General features: G+C 38.8%; 1 protein-coding gene and 1 pseudogene across 1 annotated transcript in view; one reads left to right on the forward strand and one right to left on the reverse strand.

Moving 5' to 3' along the window:
* Window positions 1–24359, reverse strand: part of LOC148369006 (cryptochrome-1-like) — a 29582-nt gene extending 5223 nt beyond the window's left edge. The window contains exons 1-8 of the mRNA XM_088330931.1: window positions 24190–24359; window positions 22587–22750; window positions 12014–12122; window positions 11781–11923; window positions 11170–11354; window positions 6924–7012; window positions 3370–3510; window positions 520–831 (exon numbers count right to left, since the gene is read on the reverse strand). Coding sequence (XP_088187057.1) covers window positions 520–831; window positions 3370–3510; window positions 6924–7012; window positions 11170–11354; window positions 11781–11923; window positions 12014–12122; window positions 22587–22744 — 1137 coding nt within the window. The 5' untranslated portion in view covers window positions 22745–22750; window positions 24190–24359. The remainder of the gene's footprint in view (window positions 1–519; window positions 832–3369; window positions 3511–6923; window positions 7013–11169; window positions 11355–11780; window positions 11924–12013; window positions 12123–22586; window positions 22751–24189) is intronic.
* LOC148369007 (U2 spliceosomal RNA) lies at window positions 6075–6198 on the forward strand (annotated as a pseudogene).
* Window positions 24360–24989: the final 630 nt, after the last annotated feature.

Here is a 24989-nt window from a genome sequence, read left to right on the forward strand (position 1 = left end):
CTGTTGAAAATCGTTGAGTTGCAGTGGACCACTGAATGTACTTCACAAAATGCACGAGATTGATTTTCCTTACTGTTGTACTGCTGCTTATGAGCCTGTACTTTGTTCACAGGGATTAAAAAAATGTTTACCTGATTTTAAGGTATTTTATATTTGCATGTCCCTAAAAAATGGACAGAGGTTTATTTATGGCTCTATGTCTTTACTGGCCAAGCACTGAGCCTAATTGGTTAAGATTTTTTAATTTGAAAAAAAGTCTGCAGTATGTTCAACAAAAGATGTATTTTTTAATTCCACCCATTTTACTTGTGTTTGTTATGATGATGCTAAATGTAAGAAAAAAGTTATCATCCGATTATTCGACTTATCCTTTCAATAGTCGGTAAATAGTCGGTAAATAGTCGACTAATAAAATAATCGTTGCTGAACTGGTTTACAACATTTAGGATATTTTTACCACCCAGTAAAAATCCTATAAATCCAATTAATAGAGGATGCGAACATCCAATCACAGCTGACCTTCATGCCTTCCTCCCAGCTGATCCACAAGTCCCCTCGGGTGAGGAAGCATGCCACAGCATGGCGAGCCAAGTGATGAATCCAGCCTTCCTGCCTGAGCTGAGTCATGATAGCATCTATCCAAGGGAAGCCTGTCTTGGCCTCAGCCCATTTCGCCAGCGCCTCCGGATTTTTGTCCCAGGGGATGCGGACACAGATGGGGTTCCCCTCCATCTTGTCAAAACGCGGGTTGTTGGTGGCCGCCGTGTAGAAGAATTCTCGCCACAGTAACTGGCCGTAAAGCGAGAGCGGAGGGGAACTGTTTTTTTTTACCTGTAAAAAAAGATTGGAAGTACAATTCAAATATAATAATCCCTTGCTGTAATGCAGTTAACTTATTGTGGTTTTGTCAAATCAAGTCACATTTATTCGTATAGCCCTTAACAGCAATGCCATCCATCCATCCATCCATTATCTGCACCGCTTATCCTCAGTGGGGGGAGAAAAACAAGCTGCAGGTTGAAATATGTCAACTTGATGTTGCTAAAGCCAGGTGCCTCGAACAAAGACACTCTACTTGTATTTCTCTCTGTCTCTCTCTCTCTCTCTCTCTCTTTTCCACCCATTTTCTCCCACTCTCTGTGTCTCTCTTTTTCTCTTCTTTTGTTGCTCTTTGTCTCTTTCTCTCTGTGTCTTTTTAACTTCATTTGCTCTAACTTACCTTTATCCTTTTCTCTCTGTTCTCTTTCTCTCTTCCTACCCTTCGCGCTTTCTTTTCTCTTCTTCTGTCTTTTCTCATTAAATTTCTTTCTTCCTCTCCCTTTCTTACCCCTCTCTCTCACGACTTTTTATCTCTTGTTTCTCACGCTCTCTCCCTCTCTCTCTTTTTCTTTTTTTTTCCCGCCCTCTCTCCTTTTCCTTCCCTCTTTTTCTTTTATTTATCTCTGTTTTTCTTTCTCTTTATCTACTAGTCCAGCCCCCGACAGAATGTTTGTTCTATCGTGTGGTCCCTGGGTTAAAATGAACCCCTGATTTACATTACATACATATATATATAAATATATAATACAATATATACATATATATATATATACATATATATATATATATATATATATATATACACATATATATATATATATATATATATATATATATATATATATATATATATATATATATATATATATTAGTCGAATACAGGTCTTTCAACATTTGGCGTTGCTGACTAGAAAGTTAATGCCGTTTTTCATAACGTCCACATGACGGCAACAAAGTATAATGTGAAGTAAAGTGGATGCAGTTATAAGTAGTTGTGCAGTAAAGAGGCAATATTTTTTTTAATCTATAGTTTGACGGTAGAGAAGTTATTTGTAAAAATAAAACTTCCATTTGTTAAACAAATACTTGCGCCTGTTTAGTGGGTTTCTTCTGTGGTTTTAATATATATATATATATATATATATATATATATCTCATCTCTCATCTCATTAGCCGTACCGCTTATCCTCATTAGGGTCGCGGGGATATATATATATATATATATATATATTTATACACCATATTTTCCGCACTATAAGGCGCACCTAAAAGTCTTATTTTTTTTCAAAAGCTGACCATGCGCCTTATAATACAGTGCGCCTTATTTATGGATCAATATTAAATCGCAAAGTCTTCCAACTAACTTGCAGCCGCCGACTAGATTTGCCCCCGAACGCCAAGTAGTCCGCGGTGTATGCTGGAATTTATTTACAGGCGTTTCATTGGCTAACCAATGTGTCAATCATCATTTGAATCGATCACTATTGGCTAAAGTTATTCGGAGGTCAAGGGGCGGATTTTTTTTTATCATTTACAGGCTGGCATAGGCTTAAGCTGTAAAACAAAGCATGCAAAAGGCCGAAAAAGATGTGTCAATCATCAGTTGACTCGATCACTATTGGCTAAAGTTATTCGGAGGTCAAGAGGCAGATCCTTTTTAACATTTACAGGCTGGCATTGGCTGAAGCGGCAAAACAAAGCCTCCAATTGGCCGAAAAAGAAGAATGCGTATAGCACATCGTTGACGGCATACGGAAAGCATTTTTTTTACTATTCTGTATTTGTAAATATTTTATTCTCCTGGATTTACTAAACTCACGGATATAAGAGGACCATGGCTGCACATTATTATTGAACACAACGACTTCGGTGAGCTACTTCGGCTTTATATTTTCCCTGTATCTTGTTTCAGACTGAACTCGATGTTTCTGTGATAAGCGGTGCAGATAATGGATGGAATGGAGTGTCTATTTTTAAATTAAACTCAATTCCAAGTGTTTATTGTCATATGCACAGTAAAGTTGCGAGCGAAAATAGAAACTAAGGAATGGTTGGCATTTCTTGAATCCCAGACTTTAACCTTCCGAATGATGGAACGATGCATTTTAGTGACATCGTACGGACACCGCATCCGCACGTGTTCTCGACACGTATTTGCGTCTTTGCAAGCTTTGGGAATGTTAAGGGGGTAAGAAGTTTGACTGAACTATCTGACTGTTTTGTCGACGTTCCCATTGTAGCACCTTATAATCCGGTGCGTCTTATATATGTCAAATATAGGACCAAAAACAATTTTTTCGGGGTGCGTCCTATCACCTGGTGCGCCTTATAGTGCAGAAAATACGGTATATATATATATATATATATATATATATATATATATATATATATATATATATATAAGCGTTCTTCTTTGCATGTTTTGACTATTGCAGGACCTTTATAGAACAAACCCCCACAATAAACGAAGAATTACTAACAATCATTTAAGAGACAAGATGATTAAAAAAAAAACAACAAAAAAAAACAGGCTACATGACGAATGCCCACCTTGCGGTAGAGGTCTGTGAGCTTGAAGTAGAAAAGGCGACAGGAGAGGCAGCCGAAGCGCAGGTAAGGGCTGAGGCCTGTCGGGCTGGCCAGCAACGAGTTGGCGTTCATCCTCGGACGTTCAAAATTGGCCACCCATGCCTGGAAGGTGAGACGAGAGACCAAGGGAGGGGAGGTGCAGAGCATCCCACAGCAACCAAAGGTAAGGCAATGTCCACATGTTCATGGGTATTTTTCTTTTTCAAATTTTGTTTGTCCACCTTGGGGTTGGCAAAACAAACTTCTGTCTTAAAATTAAAATGTATATCAATGGCAGGTCGATCTTGATGGTCACAAAGGTCATAATAAAGGAACCGTGCCGGACAATAAGATTATGTCGGTAGACTAAACGCGGAATTTTGAGTAATTTGAAATCTGGAATACATGTTCAGAGGCAAAATCCACCAATTTTTATCCATCCTCAAAGAGTGGCCATTTTTATGACACCGAAGTTTCCCCAGGATCAGATAACCACAAATCACTTCTCAGTCATTTTCTGAAACCGAGCCACGATTTGTCATTAGCTGAAAGAGCAAATGGGATGTCATCTTCACTTGGCAGCCAATCTCAAAATGGCCTCCCCGAGAAATGAATAAAAACAGGTGTACATTGCTTCTTATCTCATATTCTACAACTGCACAAGGCTGTCTTGCCACTCGATAGGCATTTTAATCAGGCCAAAGTTATCAAATGTTTTCTAGTTATTTAATGAACTGAAATTTGACTTTGGTACAAAACATTTTTTAAACTATTTCTGTTTCAAAATAAACCCGTGTTTTTGTGGACATGGCATGACACAGCATTCCAGAAAATGGGTAGAACCAACAAAAGGTCCTTGAAATAATGAAAAATGATACATCAATGGAAATGTTTGTCAAGTTAAGAAAACAAATACATAAAATGTACTGTTACTGCTCAAAGTGCATGCAAAAAGTTCAACTACATCACTTTAACAAACCTTAGATAACAACAAATTACCATTTAAAGTTGAAAGAATTACTTAATCATTATTTACTAGTGTATTAAACATATCAAAGTACTACTACACTAATCAGAAAAATAACACTTACAAGCAGTGTTTGACGCGTTACATTAAATAAGTAATTAGCTATAGTTACCCACGTTTTCTTCCAAAAAGTAACTGATTTATTATCTGAATTACTCTCTAGTAAAAGTAACTATTTATCAGGTAAAGTAACTATTCCCTTAAATTTAAAAAGTCAAATAACTTTAAATTTTCTGAGCAAATACAAAACACCGGGGTGACGTCTTTGGAGTTTACTTGAAGGGATTGGAATTCTGACTATTTTTAGAGAACAGTTTTTTTGGGGCTTGGCTAACCAAAAATAGCCGGCTCTTTCACGTCACAAACGGCTCTCTAGTTCGTTTTCGTTGTTTTAATCCCCGCACACCCATTATTATGTAACATTATGCACGGAATAACTTAAAAAAGGGGGAAAGCAAGGAAAAACTAAGAAAAAAATAGAAAAAGAAACGAAAGGGAAAATACAATAAGATAAAATAAGAAAAAAGAATAAATTTTACGTTTTTATATGAACACATCAACAGTGAAAAACACTGGAAATATAACTAAAATACTTATAAATCTACCAAAAAAGAAAAGGCAAAACCATTTAACCTTTTTATGCTCAACAAATGTAAAAACAACAACATACAATCCCCCAAAATGAATTTTGACCAATCATAGGAGAAAAAGGTCCCTCGGACGGAACCAGCTGTTGATTGGTGGGTAGCCAGATCCCTTGGTTCACTTCCAAGAATGACACGGGCCGGGTGCCGTCAAAACTCAGTCCCTGTTTGCCTTTTCTTTCGGCGCTTTAGTAAATACCGTAAATTCCGGACTATTAGCCGCTACTTTTTTCCCAAATGTTCAACCCCGCGGCTTATTCAGTGATGCGGCCAATTTATGTAATTTTTCTAACAGCCGCCAGCAGCGCTCGAGTTCAAGGCACATGACGCAGCTTACAAGCTAAACGCAATCGAGCAGCCCGATAAAGAAGGAAACATAGCTACTGCACGCACTTTACCTTGCGAGTGTGTTTCTAGTGTGTGTTTCTAGCATGTTTTTGAATAAGGGAGCGTGGGTCGACGTCTATATGACAAAGTCTCTTTCCCATACTAATGGGGGACAACTTTGATGACGGCAGTTATAGGGAGGAATATGAGAACTGTTTACCGTGACTTCTACATATACGGTATGTTTTTTTGACAGATCTGTTAACTGTATTGCAAGCGTGTGCTTAGTAGCGTTTTGCTACCCTTCACAGAAACGGTTTGGGATGAAAGTTATATTATTATTAAAGCTTTAAAAACTCTCTCGGTGTACCATCTTTCTTTGTAAATAGGTGTAACCATGTATAATATGTATTTGCAACTGTATATTTTTGTAATGTATTCATTTGTATTTATTTTGGACACTTATTCTGATAAGTCTTGCACTGACCAATTAAAAAGAAGGGGCGTAACAGACGCGGGGCATGGGGGGAAGTGGGGACCGGTAAAGGTGATTGTTCGTGGACACGGCAGACAAAAGTGGATATATATTTTTCCCACCCTTACCTTTGGAAATATACACTTTTTTTCTTTTAATTACTTTTAACAGGACCTGGACTCTGCATCAACTACCGGTATCATTTTTCGTTTAATTTGCTGACTGTGGCACAGTATGTTCAGTTGATTTTTGCAACTGGGAGATGGAATAAGAGCTTGCTCTGTCCACTCCACGCATCGGCCCGGTATTGCAGTACCTCCGGGAACAGTGCATTCGCAGCTTGGCCCTGTGGCTAGGACCTTGACTCAGCCTCTTGGCTGGGAGCAAGTGTCTCGGCCTCTTGGCTCCTTAGTGTATTATGATTTGACCGATAATTGATAAAGAATATAGAACAATAAACCTCTACAAAATCCCACCCCTCAGTTAAAATCGCGGAACTCAAAGTAGGGTGTGGGTTAATTTTGTGATTGTGTTACGAGTTTTAACGTGGGCGCACGCGGCTTATATACAGCCGGGCTTGTGTAAATACAAAAGCGGTTATCCTCCTAAAATGTGGTAGGTGCGGCCTTTAATCAGGTGCGCTCTATAGTCCGGATTTTACGGTACTGTATTTGTATTTGCTACCTGATTATACGATAGTCGCTATTTTGAATGGTGACATAATCTGATCAACGTAAAAGGGGGACACGCCAACGTTGGCGTTCTGCAGCCAAAGTAACGCAATGATTTTGACCGTCAGTAATGATAACTGCGTTGTAACGGCAGAAAAAGTAATAAATTCGACTACCCCGTTTACTAAAAAAAATAACAAGGTCACGTAAAGGCGCTATTCCTAACACTGCAAGTTCTTTAGGTAAGTTTGGATCGAAAGACTTCCAAACGGGTTACATTCCATTTCCGTTTTCTGGAATGCAGTGTTATAATTGGTTTTGGATGCTCAGAGAAGTCTGTCACCTCACAAAAACAAACAAAAATAGATCAATAATAGAATAGCAATACTTACTTTTCTTTCTAAATGGCGTTCTATTCTGGTTAGAGCTTCAGTCTCTCCTCCTGGCCACACTGCTGTCAGTAGGCCGTCAGTATCAAAGCCTAAAAACACAAATAACAGGTAATCCAGCAATTTAATACACACTAAGAAGGTAAATGCCAAATGATTCCATACAGTGGAACTCTTATGTATACACAATATTTTACACAGTTTCTTCCCCAAAGCCATCACCACCCTTAACACACACTGCACAAAAAAACGGAAACTTTTGCAAACACACTACCTCATACAGATGTAAAATTGTATTCATGCCTTAATTTGCACAATGTTGCCTATTTTGCACTACCGCATATACAACTAATACGATCCCAAAACTGTATGTAAACACCCAATGTAAATATCTTCTGCCTCTACATGCCCACACTTTCTTGTGTAAATACTGTGTAAATTATCTTTTTGTTCTTTTTTTATTCTCTCAGTAAAATGTGAAACTGGAGTGCCACGTCTAATTTCGCTGTCACAATATGTTCAACCCATTTTGTAACAATGATAATAAAGGTATATGCTAATCCTATTCTATTATTTCAGTTAGCTTTGGAAACATTTTCTCCCTCTATAAATAATGGCTCTTTCAAAGAAAAAAAACCCCACAAAATTTGAGGGTCAATTTGGGAATATTGTAAAACAGGCATGTATAAATCCTGGAAATAATCTGAACATTCTTAATGGCTCCAAATACCCGAAATCAGGTTACCCCACTAGAATGTTTCAAAATGGATTTAAGTCTAAAATCAATCTCCTTAAAACATAAAAACACATTTTAGGGGGGGAATTAACCTATATTACTTCACATTGTTAATGATAATGTTAGGGGTCCCTAATTACCCGGGCACCATACAGCAATATTGATTTAAATTGGCTTAGGCCCTTACCAACTGGGTTACTGTAAAGGATTATGTATTGGAATGAGGCTGTGTGGACCACTCTGCTTGAATCCTTTCACTGATATTTCTTTGCTAATAATATTCAAGAACAAACATTCTCCATAGACAAGACACTTATTTCTTGCAAACTATATTGGCTGGCAACAAGTTCAGGGTGTCCCCTGCCTACTAGCCAAAGATAGCTTGGATGGGCAACACCTGCTACCCTACTGAGGATAATGGATGGATTGATATACAGTGGAACCTCGGTTTCCGAATGCCTCTCAGTTTGAACAAATCGGAGTCCGACCCAAAATTTCGAGAAATTTTTGCTTCGCTGTTTGGTCAAAAAATTGGTGTTCAAACGCCGGTAATGTGTGAGTGCGTAGGATAGGGTGCGATGCTGAGCGGTGTATGGGTGTTTTAGCCCCTTATTATGCCTCTGAAGAAAGTCAGCGCAAGCGGCAAAGATGCTACAGGTGAAAAACGAAAAGTAGAGCGTACAACTATTGCATTTAAGAAATAAATAATGTGCTGACCACCACAAAGGTAAGAAATCCTATTCATAATTCTTTTCTTTATCCTTTTTTTAAAATTTTTACACGTTCATGTTAGCGTAATCTTTCGTACAGAAGATTACGATAACGCGAACGTACGGTTAGCCTGGGTTAGCTTTGTTTACGTTGAACATTCGAGGTAAACATTCAGGGTGTTGGAACGGAGCCCAACTTTCAGGGTGTTGGAACGTTGCCCCCTTTCCAATGAACCGCTCACCACTTGTTGTGGAAACCCGGGTGCTAAATGACTTGTAGACGACCTGATTTTTTTATTTTTACACGTTCATGTTAGCGTAATCTTTCGTACGGAAGATTACGATAACGCGAACGTACGATTAGCCTGGGTTAGCTTTATGTTTACGTTAAACATTCAAGGTAAACGTTCAGGGCGTTGGAATGGATTAAAACGATTTACATTATTTTTAATGGGAAAAATGATTTCGGTGATGGAACAAATCGGTTTTCGAACAGGGTTCTGGAACGGATTATGGTCGAGAATTTAGGTTCCACTGTATTGGATATTATCTTCTGATGGGACAACAGTGTAAACAAGTGAATTCTGTATAGGTGTAGTGCAACTCTCGTCAATAGAAGCAATCCAACCGCACTCAAATTTTGGACCGAAATTTTCAATGGTCTCTAAAGGTGATGTGGACAAAGATGTTTGTAAATGATGATGAGGCCTCAGTACTATCCTGGGTACAGTTTGTGAATTATTTAGGTGGAAGCAGCAGATGGTTTCCAAGTGTCAACGTGGTGTGATCGAAGCTCTCAGCATGATTATGTTCAAAGCTATTTCAGGTGACAAACAGCCTGACCAGCTCGCGAGGCATTAGAAGGCTTAAAATACTTCACTGACATCTTACACGAAGACTGAGAGAATGACTCAGGTGGAGGCAGCAGAAGGCTGCAAGTCTTTGCTCTCAATATAGCCAAACCATCTGTGAATGGAAAGGAGACATCTGGATGGAAGCTAAGTGGAAGATGAGCTGAAACACCATTAATCCAATAGTCTGATTTAGACCAGTGAGGTCTTTAAATACAAAAATGTGGGATGGCAGATGGACTTAATAGGACTAAATTCCCACAAGGAAACATCCATCCATCTATCTTCTCCTGATGATCCAGTTTATGGTCACAGGCAATGTTCCCTCTAATTTTCCACGGGTCTGAGCGTTCACACTAAGTCAGTGAGCAACAGCAATCCCAAGTGTGGCAACTAAATCATTATCAAACATGTCCAAAACTTGACACCACATGTTGCTGAGTTTCCGGCAATGCAAAATTATTTTTCACTTTTGAATGAATTGACTAATGTACGATTGCAAAGGTTGCAGGGCCTACAAACGTCATTTGTTTTTACAATTCTTTCACAAGATTTCCATTTCTTTTATTCCTGGTATCTTTTGTCGCATAACACTAACATTTTTGGGGGCTTATTTTGTCGGTTGCACGATACAGAACTGTATTTATTTACATTTTATAGTGGAAGTACAATGTTGGCAACAAGACTAACTTGATATAATTGGAAATTATTTGAATGCAACACCTTTTCCTCTTTTTCCCTGTTTTTTTTCTCCTTTTTTAATTTTTTTTTTTTAAATCTCTCATTGTGCTACTTTTTTCTTGCTTTTTTGTTCTCTATTACCTTTTTCCCTTTATTTGCTTCTTTCTTTTCTTCTGGCTTTTTTTTCAGAATTTTTCATGCTCTTTTTTTCTATTTTTCTCTCCTTTTGTTTCGTTTTTTTTCCAAGCTTTTCACTACTTTTTCATTTTGGTATTTTTTTCTTTTTGTTCTATTTCCCCCCTTCCTTTAAATAATTTTGTGCACAATTTTACATAATATTTGGTAGTGTAGAGATTAAAGAAGCAAAAAAAACCTGAAGAGCCTTTTGGGGCACGAAAGAGCCGCTTCTTTTTAGTGAGCCGAGCCGAAGAAGCCGGTTCTCGAAAAACTCTACTGACTTTACTCAACTTCGTTCTACTTCGACTCGACTTCAAAATACCGCATTTAGAACACAGCGTCAGGGGAACCCATGTATTTTTACCTTCATGCACTGTAACTTTGACTTAATTCGCTTTTTAATTAGCAATTTCAAGCCCTCATTTTTGTGAGCTGGCTAGATTTTGTTGTGCGCGGAAAAGCTCTGGGTAGTGCGCAATTGTGCTCACACGCAACTTAGCGGGAACATTGGTCACAGGTGAAATGGTTTTCGCGTGCTTTGATTTTTCTAGGTGGATAGCAGTTGTATAACTACTTGATTTAAAATAATCATATCGCAACAATTTGAAGCATTAAAAACCGCGCAAGATTTAGATAAAAAACCAGTCCTAGCAAATAAAAACCTGAAGCTCCACTGTATTTCAATTTAATTGAGAATGTCCAACATCATTGCTAATGCATTGTGTGCTGAAGCCTTTCAAAGTACAGCAGGACGTTGTGGTTCAAACTTCTTCCTTCACTGAGCAGCTTTAAAGATGAGAATATTTGAAATAGTCTAAAACTAGCCAAAACAATTCTTGGGGTTCCGGAAGAATATATTATTTTGAGTATTAATTTCCCCTTAAAAGAACAGCCTGGAGAGGGATGGGTACCAGGCTGTTTTTGCCCAAGACACACCGAGGAAGTGGTCCTCAACGACCCAGCCAGGGATCAGTGAACTGTGATACACGCTACACAGTATCATCTGAACTACAATTGCTACGGAATTTCCTGTGTGTTAAGATTTGCTCATTGAAAGTAGATGCTACATAAGTGATTTCTTTGACGTTTCTTACCGAGCTCCTCCAGGGATGGGACTCCGTACTTGTCTCCGTGGTCCTCCATGATGGGGGTGATGCAGTTGCCCATCAAGTTGCTCGACAGGGTTTCAACAGGCATTTCAGGAGGATCCAGGCGACTGATCAGCGTCTGGAAGCGTTTGTACGTCAGAGGGGGTTGGCCACTGTTGAGTTCAATGATCCTGGTGGTTGAGAGAGTTGAAGACTGTTATACAATGTGTTTGTATTTCATTGTTATATTAAATATGCTATACAATGGATACAATACCATGGTATAGGGTAAACTACTTAAGGTATGGATCCACAACTACCTTTGGGGGCTATACTGACCGAAACCTGGCTTCACTGCCCACCACTGAACATTTATACTACTCAGACTGAGTCTTGAACGCCACACAGTGGCACAAATATCCCTTTTTTCCAATGTTCCTGCTTCTAATGCTCCAATTAACATTCAGTGGAACAGCGCCACATGCCTGCATGTCATAAAAATAGAACATGAAGTGCTGAGCATTTTAAATTGAATGTAGCTCGAATGGCACAGATACTGTTACCAATGGCACTTAAATTTAAATTATGGTCTACTAGTTCCAAGTAGACAGACTTACTTGTCCAAGTCATACAGAGTGTGTGAGATCTTGACTATGACCTCCACCCCTGCCTCCATAGCAAGCTTCTTGATGGCAGCATCTCTTTCCTTTCCAAAAGGCTCAGAGTCGTACTCAAAGGTCAACCGAGAGATCTTCCACTCCTGATGCAGAAACATAAATCATATAAACTGCTTGAAGGTAGTCAAATAAAATTTAAGACTCCAGGAGGGATAAATTGAGCAAAAGCTGACCTTGAAGAGTCGCGGGAATACATTGGCAGGTTGGCCCCTTATGACAAAAAGGCGAGAGTTGAGTTTTCGAAGGTTGGCATCCAGATCCTCCAAGCACTGAAGAAGAAACCTGATGGACGAGGACAAAATTGAACGGGTTGCACGTAATCCTGATCCAACGGGGAAATTGTCAAATTATAATCACAGCTCAATGTTCATCTAAAATCTAAAATGTTTGTTACAGAACATTTTTTCAAAGTAAAATTACAAACATTAAATTATAAGTTTCACATTTTTGAACACTTTCATGAGATTGAGTCAAATAGAACAAAGAGACAAACTAAAAAAAGTATCACCATTATCACATTTTCAAAATCTCTCTCTGCAAGCACTTAAGTATGCCTTCTTGTCTGAACAGACTTTCATGATGCAATTCATGTTAATATGTTCTCCAAAAAAACAAACAAACGTGAAGCATTTTTTTGATTTATACGATATTTTATTGTATTTGTGTACTTTTTATATTTACTTTGTGTCAGTGCACAGGACTCTCTGTGGCATGCAACTTCAAATGTCCACAAACCTTAATGATCAGTCCGTCCATTGCTACACTTTTTTTGTCATACACCCATGCGTTTGTGTATTGTGATGCGGTTGGGTGGCAATCGCAATTTTCTGTGGCAAATAGTTGGTTTTCTGTGGCATACACACATGCAAAAAAAAGTTTATTGGTCCAAGTCTGCGGTAGCACACGGCGCATTGGTTAGCACGTGTGTTCGGCACAGTTCTGAGTTTGTGAGATCGTACCTCCTGTGTGGAGTTTGCATGTTCTCCCCGTGCTTGCGTGGGTTTCCTCCAGGCACTCTGGTTTCTTCCCACATTCCAAAAAACATGCATGTCAGGTTAAGTGGCCGGTCCAAATTGTCCCTTGGTGTGAATGAGCGAGGGAATGGTTGTCTGTCTCTGTGTGCCCTGCGATTGGCTGGCAACCAGTTCAGGGTGTCCCCTGCCCACTGCCCGAAGATAGCTGGGATGGGCTCCAGCACCACCGCGACCCTACTTAGGATAAGCTCTGCAGATAATGGATGGTCCAGGTCTCTTCATGCTTCAGACACACTAGTCGTGCCACCCCATGGACTTTGACACTCAACCAGCCAAACTACATTGTTTCAATTGAAACAGCTCCTTTACCCATACTCGGCTGCATTAGGTAGTTTTCCCAGGAAATGGCGCCTGGCATCTAGTGGACATTGTTTCACATGATGTTGATCAATTAAATCTGTTGGGCTGGTTTAGAACGAACCATAATACAGTGGTACCTCTACTTAAAAATTCTCTACATACAAATGTTTCAGGTTACATAGTACCTGAACGGAATTAAATTGCGTCAAGTTACCAAGACGTTTCAGGATACAGAGTCAAACATACAGTACAGTACAAGCTGCCGTTCGCCGTTCCCAGAGTTCTACCAGGCAACCCTGTGGTCATGGGTTCAATCCAGCTACCAGCCTTCCTGTGCGGGATTGCATGTTCTTCTCGTGCTTGTGTGGGTTTCCTCCGGGCACTCCAGTTATTTCCCACATTCCAAAAACATGCATTTCAGGTTAATTGGCTGGTCCAAATTGTCCCAAGGTGTGAATGTAAGTGAGTTGTATGTGACTGTGTGCTCTGCGACTGGCTGGGAACCAGTTCAATGTGTCCCCTACTCACTGCCTGACAATAGCTGGGATGGGCTCTCCAACGATGAGAAAGGGACTTAGTCATCTTTTTAAGGAAGAAAAAAAGCTTAAAGTGTTAACTGTTTACTGATCAATATATTTGCTGCTCCAACCACACTGCTTCACTATTATACCTACACTTAGAATATCGTGCCACCCACACACTATCAATCACTGGATAAAGGAAGCTACACTTTTGGAAGTGGGCTTACCTCAATATGTGGACAAAGATCTGATCAAAGTCACTCCTGTCATCTAATGCTTATTTATCGTACTGAAATCATTCCCAGAGGCTTGGTACTTACTGATGAGCTGCGCCTAACCGTCTATACATTCTTTTAAATAAAACAGAATACATATTTTTTATGTTTTGGCACTCAGGGACAATGCTTCTGAAAACGTTTTAATATGTTATGGCATTGAAGGGGTTATAAAATAAAAGATTATTACCATACACTGTGTCAGGATGGTATTTACAATGATGTGGTGATCTGACACCTCAGGTTTCTACAACTCGAAAATATGACTACAGGTAAATTGTTGGACAGCATGACTTAAGCGCTTGATTATAATAAAAGACAAGTTGTTGAAATTGGTTCTGTACACAGTTACAACAGCATGTTTGACCTACAAACATAAACAACTAAGCACCACTTGTCTAGACTGTGTCTGAGCTGCATGAGGATCAAGCAGTTGCCTCGCAGGGCATTTTCTCAATGTCCGTCAGCTTGTCCCTGACCCCTTTTAAATACACATCAACTATCTGTATATTTAATATTACTCAGTATTGTTTTAGACTTTTATGAATGTATTTAACAATATCTGTAATTATTTGCTACTTATGTTATTAATTTATTTTAATGATTCACTACCTTTATTACGAAACAATAGTAAAATGCTGCCTAACGAAGTTCGAGTTGAATCAAACGGTATTTTGCTCTACCATTAGGAATGAGCCTTCTAATTCTAGCAGCTGCGACACAGGCAATGACTGGTATTATCAGTGACTACAACATTGATACTAACAGTTGGATTAGTGATACTAGCATCTGGCTTTAGCAACTATAGCACCAACACCAACAACCTCATTATTGAACTATAGAGGCATTAGAATTAGCTGTGCAAGACCTGCGATTGCGGTAGCAACAGGTAAGAGATAAAGTTTTAACACAAATTATGTATTTATTTTTTCATTATTTTGTTTAGCATCCAATTTACAGATTACAACTTAACTTATTGACAACAACAATTGACAGAGCCTGAGTTGTCAGTGGTGAATCAGGTGCTCATTTCAAACCCTGCTTATAAATAACAAACGAGAAAAACTGATGATATTATTAGCAAAGCTTAAATGGACATAGGTTAAATTGAGTGGTTTTGTAGTTAACCAGACATTGTTGACACGTCCCCCTGACAATCCTTCCTCCCAAACACTTGACATTAGGGTTGTCACACTGTTTTCTGAACTCAAGTCCAAATCAAAGGGTTTTAAATGTCTATCATGAACCAGAGATTCCAGACGAATACCTTTACAACATTATTCTTTAAAATATTTTTTAACAAAGTAGCTCAGGCTTGGTGGCGACTATTCTAACTAGCAATTCACTCAAACTAGTCCGCCAAATCTTTTGAGAGCATTTCAACGGCAAACAATAAAATAACAAAGCAAACAAATTGCATCATCGCATTAGACTATGCGTGTGTCCTGCCTGTGGGAGCGACCACTCGGGATTTTGTGATTGTGAAAGTCACAAATCTTGCTGGGGAATTCTCCAGAAAAATCTCTAATGCATTGTGCCATAAGAGAAACTCCCCACACGTTTTTATTATTTGTGCGTTTGTGTGTGAGTACACGTGCCCACACACCTCTGTGAGTATTTTAACCGCATCACCTAAACTCAGACCTTATATAACTGTTCTGTCCTACATCTGCTGGTGCAAATACAGTACCCTATTTCCATCAGACCGAAAAATGATCCTCTAACCTAGTAACCTCATTCTTGTTGAATCCACACACACACATACAATTTCAAAACTGAAATACTTTGCCTTAAAACATCATTAACAAGCTGGGGGACAAGTTGGTAACATCTTAGCGAGGTTTGGATGACAAGCCGCTCGTCATCTTTAGAGGTACAACAACTTGTAAACCTATTATCAAATGAACTGGTAGGTATTGTCTATTAAAGGTCATTTTTTACTAAATTGTTAAATTGATACTCTCCAAGAATGCTTAGATTTAGTCAACCAACACATTGTTCCAAACATTATTTTCAAATATCATGTTGTTATAGGGGTCTCATTTAAATTGACTTATTTTAAGGTGGATGGTTTGGGTCGGAAGCCATCAATAACCCATTTCATTGGAAAAATGTTAAGACGTTTTGTGTCATGTGTGCCCTCCCACCGAAACAATATCATTTTCTATTATCAAACATACTAGGGAGCGTCAAAGAGTCAAGTCAAGTCATTTTTATTTGTATAGCCCTAAATCACGAAGAGTCTCAAAGGGCTTCACAGATTATTACACTATATTACACAGACTATTTTTCAGCCGACGAGAAGAGTAGGTTATTCATATGCTATGGAGTAGAAGTGAGTTTTAAGTTTAGATTTAAACATTTCCACTGAGGTTGCAGATCGGATCTCAGGGGGAAGAGCATTCCACAGCACCGGTGCCCGGATGGAGAAGAGCCAAAGAGCCACATCCGACTCCAGTCACTGGTTTCTGAATCCCGCTTTAGTCGATATTCTCAAGCTCCTGATTTTGTTCTGTTATAAATTTTGTTTCCTAAAAACTGTATAATAAATCGAATGTTACCACAATTGGGTGCATGGGAGTGATTGTTTTTTTTAATAGATTGAGACTGTTTTGCAACAAAACAACAACAGAGAAATGCAAGAAATTGATTCAGTTCTATATCAGTATCTGATCTTTGAGAGCACAGTGCTTTTTTCCAGTACTACACTAAACTACTACTCTTATAGAACATTGCAGTTCATCTAAATACATTAAACCTATCTAACCATCTACCTTGGTCATATCCCTCAAGAGGGGTGACCGACAGAAAGACAAACACATACAATAACAAAGAAAATAAAAGGGAAAAAAAAAAAGAAAAAAAAACACACACAAAACTTTTTGGACCATGGCCAACCCAAATGCCCAAACACCCAAACAAGTTAGGCACCTCGGCACCTAAGTTGGTCATGCTTTCGTCCCTCCAGATGAAATGGGACACCAGAAAGCGGCCATGTCACTCGGGTCAGGGTGACACAACACACTCTTTTGTTCAACAGCAGGCCCCGACAGCTTTCACTGGTTTACCCTTGCCGCATCATACGGGTGCCCAGCCCATCTTTAAGAACGCGTCCACAATCCCTCTATCCTTTCACAACACCTCTCCACTCCTTCCTATCACCAACAAGAGCTCTAGCTTCCATTATATTTAGACCTCTTTCCTGCAGTGTACTTATTACACCATCCATCCACGTCAATCGCGGCCTTCTTCTTGGTCTCCTTCCATTGACTTCTGCTCTGTAGATCCTCTTTAACATTCGCTCCTCATCCATCCTCTCCATGTGTCCAAACCAACCGAGTACTCTCTTATCCACTTGCTTGCTCAGTTCCACTACTACTCTAGTTTTGTCTCTCACAGTTTCATTTCTCAATCTATCCAATCTTGTCACTCCTAACATACTCCTCAAACACTTCATCTCAAAAACATTCAATTTCCTTCTTAAATCTGCATTCAGGCTCCAAGTCTCTGCACCATACAACACAGTCGGCACAATCACACTCTCATACAGTCCCCTCTTAACATCCATACTCATACTCTTGTTGTTCATCACTCTCATCAGATCACCCAAAACGCCATGCCCACTCCATCACGTGAACACTTCATCACCTTACTCTTCACAACATTGACACATAACTTACATTAATACATTAAATAACAAAGTTATATTATATTTCACATCTAAACATGTTTTTTAAATCCATATGATACATTGTGAAGACTCAAAGGAATTCACTGCCGGGAAAACAGTAGCAGTTACCTGTAAATGAATTCACACACGGCATATTTCGGCGGATAACAGAGAGAGTTGAGCGAGCACACTTCCGCCAGCAGCGTTTTCCAGTTAGCATAGAGAGCGACTCGCCACAAGTAGGTCACGATCATGTAACCGCTCTCAAGTTGAGCACCACTGCCTGGCACACAAACCTACATCTGTTTACTCACTCATACGAGAGACGAAAAGTAAATATCTTATAATGATCTGTTGCTTCTGCATTCTGTCATGTTACTGCAGTATTAGTAGGTTATATCCAAATTTAAAAAAAATACACACATACTTGGACATGGGATGGATTTAATTAAGGCTATCTGAAAATTTGGTATATGTAGTTGTACAATTGAGGAAGAATTGTTGAAAAGTTACAAATGTGTGAGAAGAAATGGGAAAATGAATGAAAATGAAAGGATCCTCATGCTGTTCTCTATCATTGTTGGTACTTGTCAGTCTTTGTGAAATGGACACATACCTGTGAAACGATAAGATTTTAGCTTGTTTTATGGGAATTATTTTTGTAGATATTGTAGAAAACACAAATTGAGTTTGGATTTAGTGTGTTGACCCCAAAAGTATAAAACTAATAATTTCCAACTATGAACTTTGCATCTTCATACTTAAGATTCTTTAATAGCAGGTAAAAAAAAACATCAACAAATGTATACAGTACTATACAATATGTATATATATATATAAGTTAAATAAAAACATTAAATGCATACTTGTTTCATTCAAATATAAAAATAAGTACCGGTATTTTGACTCAAAACAATCGGTCTACTATATAGGAGGTGGATCAAAATTTTTAAATGTGTGGAGGCATTGAAATGAACAGAATTTCTAATTCCAAAGTAAAGTAAATAATTCATAGAATATAAAAATAGTTGATGATTATTTAGGATCATTGCACTGCGGGCTATGGGTAGTAATGATAAAGCAAGCTGAGCAACAGCACATTGTTTGAAACCAAATTTGACATTGTAATATAATGTGTTGTGTTCTAATTAGAACACGGATTACAATGTGTCTTATAAAACACATGTGTTTTCACAGAAGAACGTAACAAGCAATCAATTGTTAAACCCAGCAATTGACATATCACATGACGACATTGAAACTAAGAATTCAAATGTGTGTCACTAACCCTAATGTAATAGTGGTCTGTCCAGCCCTTTGACACTTTTTGTGATTAAGGGCTATACAAATAATTTTGATTTGACTTTTTGAACATCAATTATAAAGCTAAAAGTGGCTGATATTTTTTAAATACATATCTATTAACTGGGAGCGGGATGGGAGCCACCAGGCTGTACTTGCCAAAGGCACTATCTATATACTATCTACCCTGGTCATATCCCTCAAGAGGGGTGACCGACAGCAAGACAATCACATACACAAAAACAAAATAAAATAAAAAAGAAGTAGCAAAAATCACAAAAAAAATTAGGTTGGCCAACACAAATGCCCAAACACCCAAACAGGTTAAGCACCTGGGAACCCAAGTTGGTCATGCTTTCATCCCTCCAGATGAAACGGGACACAAGAAAGGCACACCAAAGAAAACGGTGCCCCTACAACCCTAGTGGTTAATGGAACCATCCGTAAAATTTAGCATTTATCAAAACGTAAGAATCAAAAGTTTTGTAATGCTTGCAAAAACTGTTGGAACAAGTTGAAAGCTTGAGGGTGACTACAAAAGCTGTGCTCAAATGAAATTTATGTGGAATCTTCCATAGCTAAAAGGAGGTTAAGGATCTCATATGTTGTTTGATAGTGCCACCTGGCATGTCATGAGATAGTTAAAGCTAGTGTCTGTTACTCTAAAATATTTTACTTGCTGAGGCCATCTTCTGGCTGAAATCACAATTACAGCATCTGTCAAACTGCTTGTATGGTGCATGAGTCTCTCAAAGATGCGATCGAGTAAATTGTTCTTTTTCATCTTTTGGGGGGTTTGGGTAGACATTTGGTTTGTATTAGAAACAGTCATTTTCTTACTTTCCCCATTTTTATCTTAGAAAAACAGCAAACTTTGGGCACGCGCATGAAATAACACTTCTCCCACCCACCTCGCCAGGTCTCATTTCTTCCAGCATAATGCGTTCCGTGGCCGGAACACCGATGATAAAAGTGGGATAAAAGCAGTCAGGTGTGGTGAAAAAATATATATGAAGGCTCTTTGAACTCAGCTGGGCATTGTTAACATATACAAATATTTACTTTCAAAGTTTGGGGCGGCAGTAGCTCAGGAGGTAGAGTGCTCGTCTTGGGATCAAGGGATCCCAGTTCGAATCCCGGCTCGTCCGTGTTACATGTCGAAGTGTCCTTGGGTAAGACACTGAACTCCTAATACCCCCCAATAAGCAGGTTAGCGCCTTACATGGCTGCAAGGCCACTATTGGGAAATGTGGAGCACATTGTAAAGCGCTTTGGGAAGTCATTGACTTGATAAGCGCTATATAAATGCAGATCATTTCATTTCATTTTAATTTCATTTCATTTCATTTGAAGGACACCTCGAACTACGTACCCCACGTGGAAAGTGTGTAGGGACCAACGTTCCCTCTAATTTTCCACGGGTCTGAGCGTTCACACATAGTCGGTGAGCAACGCTTGAAACAACAGTGAGCAACAGCAATCCCAAGATAATTAATTATCAAACATGCCCAAAACTTGACATCAAGTTACATTTTGCCGAGTTTCCGGCAATGCAAAATTATTTTTCTCTTTTGAATGAATTGACACATGTACTATTGCAAAGGTTGTACGGCCTACAAACGTCGTTTCTTCTTACAATTCTTTCACAAGATATCCATTTCTTTTTATTTCCTGATATATTTTGTCGCATAATATTAACATTTTGGGGGGCTTATTTAGTCGGTTTTAAGATACAAAACTGTACTTAATCACATTTTTTAGTGGAAGTACAATGTTGGGAACAAGATTCACTTGATATAATTGGAAATTATTTGAATGCAACACAAACTTTTTCTTATTTTTTCCGTGTTTTTTTCAACTTTTTTCTTTTTGTTCTCTATTTACTTTTGTCCTATATTTCTTCCTTTTCTTTTTTTCTGGCTTCTTTTTTTCTCTTCCATTTGTTTATTTTTTCTCAGCTTTTCACTACTTTTTCATTTTAGTATTTTTTTCTTTTTTGTTCTATTCCCCCCTTCCTTTAAGTCATGTTGTGCATAATTTTACATAATATTTGGTCATGTTGGGATTAAAGAAGCAAAAACAACCTGAAGAGCCGTTTAGGACCCGAAAGAGCCAGGTCCTTTGAGTGAGCTGAGCCGAAGAAGCCAGTTCTCTACTAACTTTACTCAACTTCGTTCCACTTCGACTCGACTTCAAAATACCGCATTTAGGACACAACGTCAAGGGAACCCGTGTATTTTTACCTTCATGCACTGTAACTTTGACTTAAGTCGCTTCTTAATTAGTAATTTTGAGGCCTCATTTTTGTGCGCTGGCTAGATTTTCTTGTGCTCTGAGAATGTGTGGGCAGTGCGCAATTGTGCACGCGCGCAGCTCAGAGGGAACACTGGTACCATCGGCACTATGGTAAAATACTATACGTAGCCAAAATACAATTCAACATTATTTATACCTGTACATTCAAGGAAACTGTGGGGGCCAGATGCATCGACATTTCGTTCTGTATACACGTGTACTAGAATGACAATAAAGTAGATCTGAATCTGAATCTGAATCTGAATCTGAATCTGGTAGGGACCCCCATGAAGAAAAAATAATCTTCCCCTAAAGTGCCTTCAGTATCATGATTTATCTTCTTTATTTGATTTCCCCTACTGCTTCCTAAAACACAATTATGCCATCTATAACATACAAGCACCACCCCTGTGCACTTCCTGCTTAGGGGCCAATTATTTGACTTGCTATCAGTGCAACATCATCAGGTCACAGATTGTGTATACATAACGTGCGGAACACCCGAGTAACATCTCGGATGAGGTGGCGGATGTTGGAGGTCTCATCTTGTGGAATCAATCACACCTCCATTTGTTTGTGTGTCGCATAACAGAAGATATGTAATAAATTTGCTAAATTAATAAGAAAATCCTAAAAGAACTGTAATCGAGTATGACTTTTTATTTTGAATATATGTATATTGATTCCTATCGGATTGTCGGAACTTCATCGAATTGAAAAGAAAACCTAAATTGAAGTGACCTAGTCCTCATTTAATTTAGGCAATCAATATTGATAAGCCTGCGATTGGCTGGCAACCAGTTCAGGGTGTCCCCTGCCCACTGCCTGATGATTGCTGGGATGGGCTCCAGCACCCCCGCGACCCTACTGAGGATAAGCGGTGCAGCTAATGAGATGAGATATTGATAAGCATCCCTTGTAAAAGTAGCCAGATGATCATAACATGGAAAAAAATGAACCCTATATTTTTTGAATTAGCATTTATAAAATGCCCAGTCTATTGTAACCAACTCAATTTTCTGTTCAAGTGTAGTGCTTGCGAACGAATGTTTCATGAGCTTTCACTAGATTTGGTTGTTGAGTTAATGGACGCAACACTGGCAGTGGTTTTGACTCCCTTCGATGTCAACACAGGCATCCAAAACATGATTAGCGTTTAACAAACATGTGATTGTAGACCAATTCTTCTGTCAACTATACAAGACACTACAATATGTTCCTGTATCCAGCAAGACATTGTGTTATATCAAACACACATGGTGCTACTGCTGGTTCCCAGACATGACTATGGGGTCATCTGGATGGTGTACCAAGGATGCATTAATTCTACAACAGAAACCAAGGCTTACCTCCACCTGTTGACCCCGACATTAGAGGATCCTGCAAACCAAGGGTCCAAGAAGTAGATGCAGCGAACCGTGCCCGCTCCCTGGACTGCCTCCCTGAGAGCTGGATTGTCATGAAGACGGAGACCCTTTCGAAACCAATGGATAGAATTGGGGGCCATTTCTGTCTGAAAGGGGAATGAGAAAAAGATTACTTGATTGTTTTTGACATATGTAATGTAACTAGCCTTAAGGAGTTGTCATTATTACGAGGAAAACAAAACCACCCAACAGAAAATAGACGATGTAGGCAACAGGCTAGGTAAGTATTTTGAGAGATTTTTATTTTTTTGATGATATGTTTTATTCATCTCTTTGATAAAAGTGGCAAATATAAAATAAAAATCTTAATCACACTTCCTCCGGGATGCTGATTTTCATTGCCGGATTTCTCAGGGATGCCAACCCTTGGGCTATTTTTTACAGGGGTGTTTTTCATGTTTTCACCCATCATTTGGCATGAAACCTGATACCGCAACAGTCTGTTGAGGTGCAAAATAACACCAATGCCTCAGCATCCGAATACTGTTTCTTTCACGTGTTTCTCGGCGTGCAGCATTTTAATGAATGAAGCCTGAGACGCGACACAATTATCGATTGTACAGCTTTTCAAAGCATCATAAACCTTCTTTAGCTGTTGTTTGACACTTTTTAATTTAGGCACAACAAAATTTAACATCAATCATGAATTAAAAAAAGGAAACTATAAACTATTTGCACAAATAAAGCTGTACAATACAATAACACATTAATAAAACTGTGCCCAAGGAGAGTAGGCTGAAAACAAAGCTTTTAAGTGCGTACCCCTATTCAATTTTAGTCATAGCAGGGAAAACATGTTCAGAATCAAAACAACAAAATACAAAACAAGGAAAGGACATTTGAAACTTATAATTGTATCACTAGTGACTCCTATAACATATAATACCCGAATAAACTATTGATATCTCAAACTTCCTTAGTATATTGATAAGAAAAGTGCATAATTATTTTAATTGATGCAAATCAGGGACATTATTAAGGTAAGTATCTAAATCATTCCATAAATTAGTACCTTTTTGAATGACAGAATAGAATGGCTTTTCAACGATGTGCAAGAAATTGGACCTTGAAGTTGTTGTTTATTAGGTTATAGCATTAATGGCTCAAAATCTAGAGATCATTACAAAGTGGGTTGTAAATATGAAATTGACAATGGCATATTTTGTATATATTTTGAACATACCCCGTGATTTTATGTAAAGAACTGTACTGTAAACGCATACATATGAAATGTCCCTCAGCTCGAAACTAGGTCATGCGTCTTGGCATTTGAACCTGGCCCAGATTTCATTCACAATTTACACCACAAACGAATGTCATGAAGTCAATACAAGGCCCAATGGTTCGTTTTCTAAAATATAAAATAAATCAACAATAATATAAACTCAATTTGACGTATCCGCACCAATACAAGAAACCGGGTCAGGGGAGCGCACCTTACATAAGCAGTGGCGCTGTTTCTAAAAGTAGAAGGCATTTGCTGCTGAAAAGAAATTACATTCATCCGGAAAAACATCCGCCTTACCTTCGAGTAGTGCCCTGAATATAATATTTAAGTCAGCCCCGAAGATAGGCGCATTCTTCCCACCCGTAGGTGGAAGTTCAGTCAGCCGCTTGGTGTGTGAAGGTATACAAGCGCGATCGCTGGCCACCGATTAAACTGCCCGAACTACTTGCTTGGTTTCATAACAGCTGGGCTTAGTGCGCATGCGCCGACTCCGTGCAGCCTCATTTCTTGAGGCGTTCAAGTGCCTGTCCCCCCTTTTGACAACCTGAAAAACAATGCTCAATTGTTAAATTACGATCACAATGGCATTAGAAAATTGCAAGCCTGTCAAAACGTTCGTGATGGACGTTGGATAAAGCTGTACATTGGTCAATAAGAAAGCTTGAAACTACAAAGTGTTACAGTGTAATCAAGAATTTGCAGAAAGATACTTGCTTTCGGAATGCGATATAATCATTTTCGACACCTCACTTCTACTCCATTGCATACGAATAACCTACTCCTCTTGTCGCTTGAAAATAGTTTGTGTAATACAGTGTAACAATCTGTGAAGCCCTTTGAGACTCTTCGTGATTTAGGGCTATACAAATAAAAATGACTTGACTTGACTTGACACCTTTGAATGCATCACAAAATAATCCCAATGGCGAAGGCAGCAACAATTCATAATTATCCCTTTCTATTGGTCAGTTTGCCGATTTTCGTCACTCACTGAGACACATTTGTTTAGCATGGGAATCCGGAAACACCGTGACTATATAACGCCCAGGTCTTCTTCTTTGATGGCTATTTCAATTTATTCTTCTGTGGTGTTTTCA

Source organism: Urocampus carinirostris, chromosome 3 (genome assembly GCF_059441175.1).
Source record: "Urocampus carinirostris isolate Australia breed hairy pipefish chromosome 3, RoL_Ucar_1.0, whole genome shotgun sequence".
NCBI classification, from domain to species: Eukaryota; Metazoa; Chordata; class Actinopteri; order Syngnathiformes; family Syngnathidae; genus Urocampus; species Urocampus carinirostris.